General features: G+C 49.6%; 1 protein-coding gene across 2 annotated transcripts in view; it reads left to right on the top strand.

Moving 5' to 3' along the window:
- The window catches only part of SLC24A3 (solute carrier family 24 (sodium/potassium/calcium exchanger), member 3), a 90,161-nt gene that overhangs the window by 61,555 nt on the left and 15,571 nt on the right, over positions 1-13,035 (top strand). For both annotated transcript variants that reach the window (XM_015406004.1, XM_015406003.1), the window contains exons 9-12: positions 2,654-2,814; positions 5,548-5,821; positions 9,470-9,636; positions 11,673-11,787. In XM_015406004.1, the coding sequence (XP_015261490.1) occupies positions 2,654-2,814; positions 5,548-5,821; positions 9,470-9,636; positions 11,673-11,787 (717 nt within the window). The remainder of the gene's footprint in view (positions 1-2,653; positions 2,815-5,547; positions 5,822-9,469; positions 9,637-11,672; positions 11,788-13,035) is intronic.

Here is a 13,035-nt window from a genome sequence, read left to right as displayed (position 1 = left end):
CATTAGGGGTGTGTGGCCTAACATGCAAAGGAGTTCCTGCTACAAAAAAAGGCCCTGGGTTTTGACCACAAACAAGGTAAACAGAATAACAAGCAAAAGGTGGGTGTGGCTGGATAACCACACTTCTGGTAACATGGGGGTGCGTCCTAATGTGCTAATGAGCTGTGCTGGCAGGGGTGTGGCCTACTATGCTAATGGGTTTCTGGTGTTGGGTGTGGCCTATTATGCTAATTAGTTCCTGCTGGGCTTTTTCTACAAAAAGAGCCCTGATCATGGCTATTGATTTAGTTGGCTTAACTTGGGGGGTGGGGAGGGCATATGGGGGAATGGAGAGATTCCTTAATGGCTAAGTAAAGCCTGTATTTCAGAGGCAATATGCCACAGAATATGAGAGGAAAGGCAGCATAGCATAGCCCAGTCTCATCAGATCTTGGAAGCTAAGCAGGGTCGGTACCCGGATGGAAGACCACCAAGGAAGACTCTGCAGAGGAAGGCCATGGCAAACCACCTCTGCTTCTCCCTTGCCTTGAAAGTCCCTGTGCTGGGGTGGAAATAAGACGGTTGCGACTTGAAGGCACTTACGTACAGATGTGTGGCACATAAAACAGTTTGAGGGGGCGGGGCTACGGGGTTGCTTTCATGTGGTATTTGTGGGCTTCCTGGAGACCTCTGGTCAGAAGCCCTTGAAAGAGGATGCCGGACTATGGCTACGGTCACACGGAGCATTAGGCACGCTAGAGAGACGGAAGGTAGGCGGATTTTCCGGGCGCGATCTCACCGCCACATCTGGGAAGCGTAGAGCTCCCGTGGCTTACCCGTGGCTTCACTCCGAAGATGCGCTGTAAAAAACTAGTACCCTGTTTCCCCGAAAGTAAGACATTCCCCGAAAATAAGACCTACTTACAGTTTTGCCTCTTGCTGAAATATAAGACATCCCCTGAAAATAAGACCTCCCCGATAATAAGGCCTCCCCCGAACATAAGGCCTCCCCGATAATAAGGCCCCCCGAAGCTACCGTAACTCTGGACTCTGGGCCGTAGCGGCGGGCCGCGGCGGCCCGCTCACTGTTGGCCGCCGCGCAACCGGAGCAGACAGGAAGTGCGAGGTCTCTTTTAATCAGAGAGCCCGTGTTGCCGCCAGGACAAGCTGCCACCTGCTGCTTGCTCTGCTTTGATGGAGTGTACCATATGCTTCTTCATGGAAAAATAAGACAGCCCCCGAAAATAAGACCTAGCGCATCTTTGGGAGCAAAAATTAATATAAGACACTGTCTTATTTTCGGGGAAACCAGGTAGCAATAGCAAGCCACACAGACACAGTCCTGTGCTTAATTATTTACAGTTTATTTACAGCTATATATATTCCCCCCCGCGTTTTCCGGCCCGTGTGACCGGAGTCTAGATTGACCTTTGATCTGATCCAGGAAGACTGCTGTTATGCTCATGTTTTCTCAGGAAGAGGTATGACTAATCGCGTATCACCGGTAAGATGTAGCTGTTAGCGTGATGACCTTGGAAAACAGGAAGAACGTATTTCAAAGCTCCATTTGGTATGAAGCTTTCTGAATGACTTGAGGTCAACTTGACTGCCCTCGCTCGGGAACACCAAGCTGAAGTCTTCGAGGAAAGGCAGAAAATGTAATACATAAACGTAGAGGAGACATCATTCACGATGCGCCTAGACAAAAGCCTCCTTTTGCGTTTGTGGCTGAGGCCAGGGCTCGGCTTCTTAGCTCACTTCACTCTGCTTTCCATCCCCACTTTTAAGGAGCATGTGAGTTAGAACCCTTCAAATAAAAGAAAAAATATTCAAAGTCAAGTCAAGTCAGCCTTTATTGGCATAAATTATCAGTACCATTTATACATTTTTAAACCCGTTAAAACTCATATATACAATTCTAGAAGGACCTTTGGTGCAGCTTTAAAGCCAAGCAGAGAAACTCAGCCGCCTTCTCTGTGATGTCCGGACTGAGATCTCTTAAACGTTTATTCACCTTGAGTGCATCAGAGCAAGCACCCATGCGGGTTAAAAGAGAGTGTAAGTATGTGATCCTTAAGTCCAGGGCTATTTTTGGGGCAGGAACGCACAGGAATGGAGTTCCGGCTGGCTCCCAAGTTGGCCACACCCAGCAGGAACTCATTAGCATAATAGGCCTCTCCCAACAGCAGGAACTCATTAGGATTGGCTACATTAGGGGTGTGTGGCCTAACATGCAAAGGAGTTCCTGCTACAAAAAAAGGCCCTGGGTTTTGACTTCTGGTAACATGTGGGTGCGGCCTAATACGCTAATGAGCTGTGCTGTCAGGGGTGTGGCCCAATATGCTAATGAGTTCCTGCTGTTGGGTGTGGCCTATTATGCTAATGAGTTCCTGCTGCGCTTTTTCTACAAAAAGAACCCTGCTTAAGTCCATATACAAAGTGCAGTGCAGGAGAACATGAGTGATAGATTCCACACATTTCGATCTGCAAGGGCAGTGTCTGGCCACATGAGAAACCTTGTTAAATCTGCCAAATAGAATGGCGGACGGCATAGCATTACATCTGGCCAGGGTGAACGCTCTATGTTGTTCAGGGACCTGCAGAGAGGATAGATACGAAGCCATATCCAATGCTGCACAAATGCTTCTTCTCTTTCTCTGTTGATTATTTACAGGAAATTTCCATCGTAAAGCTTCCGTGATCATGGTGGATGAATTGCTGTCTGCCTATCCACACCAGCTTTCCTTTTCAGAAGCCGGGCTCCGGATTATGATAACCAGTCACTTCCCTCCCAGGACCCGGCTCTCCATGGCCAGCCGCATGCTGATCAACGAGGTGTGTTCCGTGCTCTTATCTCAGGTGACGTGCTCCGCCCCTTCCCTCTCTTGGACTTACGATGTGTCAGCTGGAAGCAGTGTGGAGTCGTTCTCGGTCTGCTCGGGGACAGAGGCGTTAGGGGCAATCACTCTGCTGTGGGTATGAGTGATGAGCAGTGTTCCCTCTAAGCTGAGTCGGTGTGAGCTAGCTCACAGTTTTTTAGCCTCTGGCTCACACGTTTTTGTCTCCGCTCAGGAAGGAGGGCTCCTCCAGAGCAAACTGAGTTACGCAGCAGCCAGATCACTCGCTCACTACTATAGTGCCGGTAACTCACAAAGTAGAATTTTTTGCTCACACGACTCCACAGCTTAGAGGGAGCATTGGGGATGAGTTTGTTGCGTCCCAGACACTGACGGTGTCTCATACCCTATTTCTTCCTTTCATGTCATATAAGGTGGAAAGAATCCTTATCATGGCAGAGTGGCGTGGGAGTATACTAGGAGTGTCCGGAGGACAGTGATTGGTACGCTAAGCACATGCATCACATTAGAAACATCTAAACATAGAAGAAGACGAAACCAATAAGGTAATAAAACAAATATAAAATATTAATATTAAAATACATGGCTATCACCATATGGGAAGAAGAAGAAAAGGAGGAGGAGGAGGAGGAGGAGGAGATTGGATTTATACCCTGCCCTTCACTTGGAGTCTCAGAGCGGCTTACAAGCTCCTTTCCCTTCCCCTCCCCACAACAGACACCCTGTGAGATGGGTGGGGCTGAGAGAGCTCTTGACAGAAACTGCTCTTTTTCAAGAACAGCTGTGCCAGAGCTTGTGACTGACCCAAGGCCATCCAGCCAGGTGCAAGTGGAGGAGTGGGGAATCAAACCCGGTTCTCCCAGATTAGAGTCTGCACACTTAACCACTACACCAAACTGGTGTAGAAACATAGAGCTGGAAGGGACCTCAGGGGTCATTTAGTCTGCAATGCAGGAAATTAACAACTACCATGCAGGAACAATGCAGAAAATTCACTCCTCCACCGACCCCTGCTCTGTGCCCAGAGGACAGCAAAAAACCTCCAGGAACCCTGGGACAGTCAGACCTGGGGGAAAATTCCTTCCTAATCCCAAAGTGGCGATCAGCATTACCCTGGGCGTGTAAGAAAGGGCCACGAGGACCGAGCACTGGCTCACCCCTTCCTGCCCTCCCCCTCACGACCTGCCTAAATCCACAGACTCAGCATTGCTTCAGAGGGCCATCTAGGTAAAGGTAAAAGTTTCCCTTGCTTGAAAGGTAGTCGAATCCGACTCTAGGGGGCGGTGCTCATCTCCGTTTCCAAGCCGAAAAGCCAGCGCTGTCCGAAGACATTTCCGTGGTCGTGCGACTGGAATGACTAAACGCCGAGGCGCACGGCACACTGTTACCTTCCCACCGACACGGTACCTATTTATCGACTTGCAATGTCTTGCTTTCGAACTGCTAGGTTGGCAGGAGCTGGGGCCAGAGACGGGAGCTCGCTCCATCACACGGCACCAGGGTCTCGAACTGCCGAACTACAGACCTTCCGGTCTGCAGCTCAGCGTCTTAACCTCTGAGCCACCGCGGCCCCATAGAGGGCCATCTAGCCTCTACTTTAAAACTTCTAAAGGAGGAGAGCCCACCACCTCCCGAGGAAGCCTTTATGGCCATTTCAAGTGGGGTGGCAATTAATCAGGACATTTGATTTTACAGATTTTTTTTTGTTCCTGTGATTATTATTTTAAAGCTAAACAAGTATGAAGCCAACAGTCGTGATAGTCTGACCCACAATCAAACATAAGACTTATAAAGAATGCTGTTTATGTATTGCAATCTAAAGCACTACGACATGATACTGGATCCAGTAGAAACATAGCAGCATATTTTGAGCCTGAATGTTAATTGAGATCAGCGTCCTATCTGAATTTAATATTCTTAAGACTTGTTGTCTAACATTTATGAAACCGAGAGCTTTGGCACCACTATCATATCTCCTGAAGAAGATCCATTTTTCTGTAATCCGGAGACGACGTTGATTATGTACCTTGGTTCAAGGATTTTCTATTGAGTTGTGTATCATGTTATAGTGCTTTAGATTGCAATACATAAGCATATGGAGCAGAGATCCATCAGTGGCTATTAGCCACAAGGTATAGATAGGGGCTCTGGGGCAAGTGATGCTCTGTCTTCTTGGTGCTTGGGGGGGCAACAGTGGGAGGGCTTCTGATGTCCTGGCCCCACTGGTGGACCTCCTGAGGGCACCTGGTATTTCTGGCCACTGTGTGATACAGAGTGTTGGACTGGATGGGCCTTTGGCCTGATCCAACATTGGCGTCTCTTATGTTCTTATATGGAGCAGAGGTCCATCGGTGGCTATTAGCCACAAGGTATAGATAGGGGCTCTGGGGCAAGGGATGCTCTGTCTTCTTGGTGCTTGGGGGGGGGGCAACAAGGGGGGGGGCTTTGGGTGTTATTTCTGGCCACTGTGAAACACAGAGTGTTGGACTGGATGGGCCTTTGGCCTGATCCAACATTGGCGTCTCTTATGTTCTTACATAAACAGCATTCTTTACAAGTCTTATGACTGTTTGATTGTGGGTCAGACTATCACGACTGTTGGCTTTATACTTGTTTAACTGATTGGGTCGTGTGTGTCCAGATTTTTTTGGTTATTATTTTAAAAACCGTAACCCTGTGCTTTGCCTTCTCTCCCCCCCCCCCCCCCCAGAGGCAAAGACTGATAAACAGCAGAGTCTACACCAACGGGGAGTCTGAGGTGGCTATCAAGGTCCCCATCAACATCAAGCGTACCATGGAGAACGGATCCGGGCCCAGCAACTCCGCCGACAGAGGTGTGAGCGGAACCCGAAGAGACGAGGCTGCCGCCGAAGCCGGGAATGAAACCGAGAACGAGAACGAAGACAACGAAAACAACGAGAATGACGAAGAGGAGGAGGAAGAGGAGGAAGACAGTGGCCCTTACACACCCTTTGACCCACCATGTACGATGCGCATTGTTTAAATCGTGCTCTTTCAAACGCTCTTGAAACGTCCCCTCCAAACCAGGTTTGCGAGCCGTGATTGAAGGGCAGACTTCAGCACGGGCAGCGGGTCCGGATGTCATGGCACGCTGCGGCTCTAAAATACCCACGTTCAGTGTTTTAGAAATGTAGAGTGTCACCTTCTGAAGTTGTGGAAAGGCTCTGTGCGCTTCTCAGTTCTATGAGAGCCAGTTTGGTGCAGTGGTTGTACGTGGACTCTAATCTGGGAGAACCGGGTTTGATTCCCCACTCCACCACTTGCAGCTGTTGAATGACCTTGGGTCAGTCACAAGTTCTCTCAGAGCTGTTCCTGAAAGAGCAGTTCTCGAAAGAGCTCTCTCAGCCCCGCCGACCTCACAGGGTGTCTGTTGTGGGGAAGGGAAGGGAAATGAGTTTGTAAGCCGCTTTGAGACCTCGAGTGAAGGGCGGGGTACAAATCCAATCTCCTCCTCCTCTTCTTCCTTCTTCTTCCTTCTTCTTCCTTCTTCTTCTTCCTCTTCTTCTTCCTCTCCTCCTCCTCTTCCTCCTCTTCCTCCTCCTCCTCCTCTTCTTCTTCCTCTTCTTCCTCTTCTTCCTCTTCTTCTTCCTCTTCTTCCTCTTCCTCTTCCTCCTCCTCCTCCTCCTCCTCCTCCTCCTCCTCTTCTTCTTCTTCTTCTTCTTCTTCTTCTTCTTCTTCTTCTTCTTCTTCTTCTTCTTCTTCTTCTTCTATGTTTTATTTGCAGAGCAACAAATTAGTCTGCATTTTTTGTTTGGAAGGTACCTGAATGATAAAGGGAAAGAATATTTAAATTGGCCTTTTCAAAATTTTATTTATTCATTGATACCCTGCTCTTCTGCCCACTGTGGATCCAGAGTGGCCTACATTGTTCTCCTGTCCTCCGTTTTATCCTCACAACAACCCTGTGGAGTGGGCGAGGCTCGGAGGGTGTGACTGGCCCAAGGTCGCCCAGCAGGCTTCCATGGCCGAGCAGGGATTTGAACCTGGGTTCTAGTCTGACACTCTAACCTCTACAGCACACTGGCCCTCACGATTCAAATCATGATTCTTAGAGTGTCGTGGGGGGGTGGGTGGAAGGAGTGCCAGCACTTGAGGGTTCAGTGACATGTGGTTTGGTGAGCCACCGCACAGAACAATGGAGGGACGTGATTTTAGTCATCCCCTGAGAGTAGTTTGCCTGTCTTTTATTTTACTATCCCCACGATCCCATCGTTGCACCAGGGTGAAGGTTTCCCAGTATAAGGCAGAGCTGTGGAACATGTGAGCAACACCATGGTCTAGGGTTGCCAGCCTCCTGGTGGGGCCTGGAGATCTCCCGCTTTGACAACTGATCTCCAGCTGACAGAGATCACCTCCCCTGGAGAAAATGGCTGCTTTGGGGGGTGGACTCTGTGGCATGGTCCCACGCTGAGGCCCCTCCCGCCCCCAAACCCCGCCCTTTCCCGGCTCCACCCCCAAAGTCTCCAGGTATTTCCCAACCCAGACCTGGCAACCCTACCGTGGTCCCTGCCAGTGTCTCCTCTAAGCTGAGTGAGTGTGAGCTACCTCACAGTTTTTTAGCCTCCAGCTCACACATTTTTGTCTTTGCTCAGGAAGGATGGGGCTCCAGAGCAGACTGATTTATGCAGCAGCCAGATCGCCCGCTCACCACTTTAATGCCAGGAGCTCACCAAGTAGGGTTTTTGCTCACAGGACTCCACAGCTCAGAGGGAGCCTTGGTCCCTGATACGGTGGCACTTGGCTGCCACAAGGAGCCGGTGGCTGCCTAGAATTATGCTCCTAGGCTGCTAGCTACAGCTGTGAGGTGAAAATGAGCCACCTGCAAGGTTCTTCCGGGGACAAGCAGAGACCACTGTAGAGTGGCTGGCCTGCTTCTTTAGCTGTATGGTTTTCTGATTTCTCCTTTCGTGGCTAACTTTTCTGAGGTACCGGGGGCCTGGCTAAGTAGCTGAGAGAAACGTCAGACAGAGGCTGCCTTGGCCTCTTCCCAGGGTGGTCTTCAGGGTCCTCAGGAGTCCAGGCCTGGCTTTCCCTCAGCTGTTTGCCTCACAATGGCCCCGGTCACACGAAAGGTTTTGGGCCGAGAGAGAGACGGATCGGGGGCACAGCAAACGGGCGCGATCCCACCGCAACATCTGGGAAACGTGCACCCGTCCCCGATCCGGCCCTTCCGGCCGAAAACCCGCATCTAAACTAAACCACCTCCTGAGGAGGTCTTACCTGAACGGCCGCGGCAAGCACGGCCATGGGATCGCCGGTGTGTCCTTCTGCCGGCGCATCCCTGGCTCCTGGTCAAACTGCGCATGCGCATGCATGCGCAGCCGGCTGCCTCGGTCTCCCGACTGTGGCTTCCTCCCCGGCATCTGATCGTGCCGGGGAGCAACGGCGCCACGGCTCATGGGATCCATGGGATCCCGCCGTGGTGTGTCTATTTTGGTGTTTTTTCCCCTCGTGTGGCAGGGGCCAATGAATGTAATGCCATTGCCTGGATTTAGATAACATTTGGAACTAGATGGAGAGGTTTGTCTGTAGCAGTAGAAAAGAGCCAGAGTCCAGGAGCACCGTAAAGATTAAGAAAACGTGTGGCAGGGGATGAGCTATCTGAAGAAGTGAGCAGTGGCACACGAAAACTCATCCCCTGCCCCTAATTTTGTTACTCTTTAAGGTGCTCCTGGACTCTGGCTCTTCTCTGGTACATGAAATCAGAGAATGCATGAGAAACACCAAAATAAGACAGGCTTACTTCATTCAGCGAAAATCCAGATAAATAATATTTGAGCTAGGGTACAAGAGTCAGAACCGAGACGAAACCGTGTGACTCCCATCTTTTAAAGCTGTTTTTGTAGTTTGCTCGAGGGACGGTTCTGTCAGTATCGTTTTAGGTGACGGAACGTTTGACGCTGATTTTATGCCCCCGGTTCGTTTTTATCGCTTGTTTTAGTTTCTTTTGCTTTTTAAACTTTATTGTGGCCCCGGTCACACGGCAAAGTTGCCGCGGGAGAGGCACGGATGGTGGGCGGATTATCCGGGCACGATCCCACCCCAGCATCTGGGAAGTGGAGCGCACCCGTGGCTTACCGCCGACAATGCGAGTTTAAAAACTAGTACCTCCAAGGTACTAGTAAACGTTTGCCACGGGCTGCCTCCAGACTCCCGTGGTGTGATTGTGCCAACTCGCAGCATTCCCCTCCGGTCCCTGGTTTACCCACTGGTGCCAAGGGAAGGACCCGTGGTGTGCTGCCAGCGCGTCTGATCGCATAATCGCGGATCAAATGGTGCCGGGGCAATTAGCCACACCTCTCCCCCGCGATATCCGGCCCGTGTGACCGGGGCCTGTTTTTGTTTTTTGCTTTGTGACCCACCTTGAGCAGGTTTCTGGAGAGGCGGCATATACATCCCCAAATAAATAAAGATCTGTTCTACCATATGTGAAGTTTCCTACTGGATGTGGAGACCTCAGACCCTCTTTACTGTCTCATGATTCAGTTTAGAGCTGAGAGTCACTGGCCCAGGAGGGCAGGAATTACTCAGCGCAGCATTTATGTGTTGTTCTCACTGTGTCTTTAATTCTGCTCTCGGAACTAAAGGAACTTCTTCCTATGTTTTTGTAGCAGGAAAGATGGAAGTTGCCAAGTGGCTGTTCTCCTGGCCCCTGTGTCTCCTTATGTACTTCACGGTACCCAACTGTAATAAGCCCCGCTGGGAGAAATGGTTCCTGATCACCTTCACTGCATCTACCCTTTGGATCGCAGCCTTTTCCTATGTGATGGTATGGATGGTACGTATTGGACCTGCTGAATGTTGGAGAGCGTTTGAGCTTCATGAGCAGTGTTCCCTCTAAGCTGAGTTAATGTGAGCTAGCTCACAGTTTTTTAGCCTCCGGCTCATACGTTTTTGTCTCAGCTCAGGAAGGAGGGCTCCAGAGCCAACTGATTTATGCAGTAGCCAAATCGCTTGCTCACAACTCTAATGCCCGTAGCTCACAAAATAGAATTTTTGCTCACAAGACTCCACAGCTTAGCGGGAACATTATTCATGAGTATCCTTATTAGGACACATCAATCTCCTAACATATCTATTACCCTTGTTGTCCCCGTCCCCCCAGTTGAAGCGAAACAGATGATAACCAGAAACGCAGCTTGACATTCATTTGATCTGTTTAAAAATATTTTCACTATTTTGCATGCTGATCTGACAAGCTACCTGTAATATACAACCATGATCTGTAATTCCATTTCAATGGTTGATTAAGTGTGCATGCACACGAAAGCTCAGGTCTTGAATACAACTTGGGCCCCGGTCACACGGAGAATTTGCCGCGCGAAAGGCGCGAATGCTGGGCGGATTTTTGGGGCATGATCACACCGCAACATCTGGCAAGCGTAGCGCACCCATGGCCAACCCATGGCGTACCTCTGAAGATGTGCAGTTAAAAAGTACCTGCAAAGATCTACTAGCAAATGGTTTGCCATGGGCTGCAGACAGACTCGGTCGGTGTGTTCCCTCTGGCTGTCCTCTTTGCAGCGCGTGCCGAAGGACAAAACCCCGGTGTGCCACTGTCGTGTCTGATCGCATAATGGCGGATCAGAATGCGGCGGCACAAATAGCCAAGCCCCCCCCCCCCGCGTTTTCCGGCACGTGTGGCCAGGGCCTTTGTTGGTCTTATAGGTGCCATTGGACTCTAACTTTGTTCTGTTGCTTCAGACGAACACGACTGCCCACCTTGATAAGAACCTAAGAACATAAGAGATGCCAATGTTGGATCAGGCCAAAGGCCCATCCAGTCCAACACTCTGTATCACACAGTGGCCAGAAATACCAGTGCCATCAGGAGGTCCACCAGTGGGGCCAGGACATTAGAAGCCCTCCCACTGTTGACTCCCCCAAGCACCAAGATGACAGAGCATCACTTGCCCCAGACTGAGAGTTCCTATCTATACCTTGTGGCTAATAGCCACTGATGGACCTCTGCTCCATATGCCTATCTAATTCCCTTTTGAAGCCGTCCAGGCTTGTAGCCGCCACCACTTCCTGTGGCAGTGAATTCCAAGTGTTAATCACTCTTTGGGTGAAGAAGTACTTCCTTTTATCCGTTCTAACCCGACCGCTCAGCAATTTCATGGATCTTTCATTGATCTATTTTTTCATGGATCTATCTTTTCTTCCATGAGCTGTTCTAAATCATAATAAAAATCCATCTAATCCAGCATCTGGTTCCCAACAGTGGCCAGACATAGGCCTCCGGAAGCCCATGGATAGGACCCTCGCCCATGGTTTTTCACCTCAGCCTTTAGTAGAATTGTACTATTCTAGATGCATTGTGGCTCATCGTCCTTGACTGGTCTGTCCTCCATGAACTGGTCTCACTCCCCCTTCGGAGGCCGTCTAAGCCATCACTTTATTTAGTGGCACCAAATTCCATAAATTAATCATGAGGACTGCATAGAAACACTTCCCCAAATCTGCTGCCTCTTTTGAGCTCTAGAGCCTCTGCATTTGGGCTTACACAGACAAGCCTTGAAACTGAAACTTCAGGACCGAGTTAGCCCGACGTTGCCTTGGAACTGGCTATGTGGGGCTGCGTATCCTCTGTGCTACAAAAATTAAAATCCTACCCCAGATTTTTAGTAGTTTCTACTGAGTTTCTTCCCCTCCCCAAACTCTGCCCCCAAATCTCCAGGAAGCTGGAGATGGCAAGCCTGAGGTAAGTAGAGTTGCCCTCCTCCCAGTGGAAAACAGGTACTAGCTCGTGTAGTCTTTTGTCTACATCCTTAATGAGCGACAGTGTCCTGATGGTGCATTTCATTTCCTTAGGTCACCATCATTGGCTACACGTTGGGTATTCCAGATGTGATCATGGGAATCACCTTTCTGGCAGCTGGAACCAGCGTACCGGACTGCATGGCGAGCCTTATTGTAGCAAGACAAGGTAGGCTGGGTCACGCCTGAGGACACGCATTCCCATCTGGTGACACAGGGCTACTTTTGGGCAGGAACGCACAGGAACGGAGTTCCAGCTGGCTCCCGAGTTGGCCACGCCCAGCAGGAACTCATTAGCATAACAGGCCACACCCAACAACTCATTAGGATTGGCTACATTAGGGGTGTGTGGCCTAACATGCAAAGGAGTTCCTGCTACAAAAAGAGCCCTGGTTTGACCACAAACAAGCTAAACAGAATAAGAAGGGAAAGGTGGGTGTGGCTGGATGACCACACTTCTGGTAACATGGGGGTGTGGCCTAATATGCAAATGAGCAGTGCTGTCATGGATGTGGCCTAATATGCTAATGAGTTTCTGCTGTTGGGTGTGGCCTATTATGTTAATGAGTTCCTGCTGGGCTTTTTCTACAAAAAGAGCCCTGTGTGACCTGTTCGGATGTTAACTTGACCTGAGATTCTGTTTGGCTTGAGACTGAGAGTGCAGTCTGGGGCTTTTTCTTCTCTCCCTCAGCCTGCCCTCTTGACCATCGGCAGAAGGTTAGGTGTTGTAACTTGAGATCAGACAGCTCATTCTTAACCAGTGATTTCAGTTTATTAGAACAGAACACGACAACAAGAACACATAGAACAACCTCAATTTATATACAGTTTGGAACTGGCTAAACCACACCCCTAGAACAGAAAGGTCCAATCGTGAGTGAGCGCTTAGGACCAATACGGTTTGTCCCCACCGAAAGTCATAGTCTTTCCTGATTGGCCCGTTGCGCCATGGGAGCCAATCAGGCTGTTGATTTTAGGATATTATGGAGCTTGTGACTGAAGTTCAGGCTCATTCTCCCATTCGGGCTATCCACGTATGTGAAGGGCCCACATAGTGTACTGTGGAGCAAGCGTAGATTACGAGACTTGCAGTTCATGTTTAACTTCTTTGATAAATGGGGCAATTTTTAAAAAAGATTTGTTCAGTCATTTGTTCCATCCTCGGGACATCTTAAACAACTCTTCTTTTCTTTGTTCTTCTTTTTTATTGAGTTTTGTGGCCTACATTGGCTTCGGTCCCTTCTAGCTAGACCTGTAACGCAATATTCCTTGGGATCTGTATATTTTTTACTGAAATGAAATTGTAGGTACCTAAACCGTTGAGGTCTGTAAGCAAATTGGACAGGTGTGAAATTAGGGTTGCCAAACTCCCCAGTTCGCCAGGGGTCCCTTGTTTTTTGGGGGGGTTTCTACCCGC

The sequence above is a fragment of the Gekko japonicus genome, unplaced genomic scaffold, assembly GCF_001447785.1.
Source record: "Gekko japonicus isolate JY-2015 unplaced genomic scaffold, Gekko_japonicus_V1.1 scaffold388, whole genome shotgun sequence".
Classification (NCBI taxonomy): Eukaryota; Metazoa; Chordata; class Lepidosauria; order Squamata; family Gekkonidae; genus Gekko; species Gekko japonicus.
Note: the sequence above shows the minus strand (reverse complement) of the source record. Positions and strands in the feature narration are given on the sequence as shown.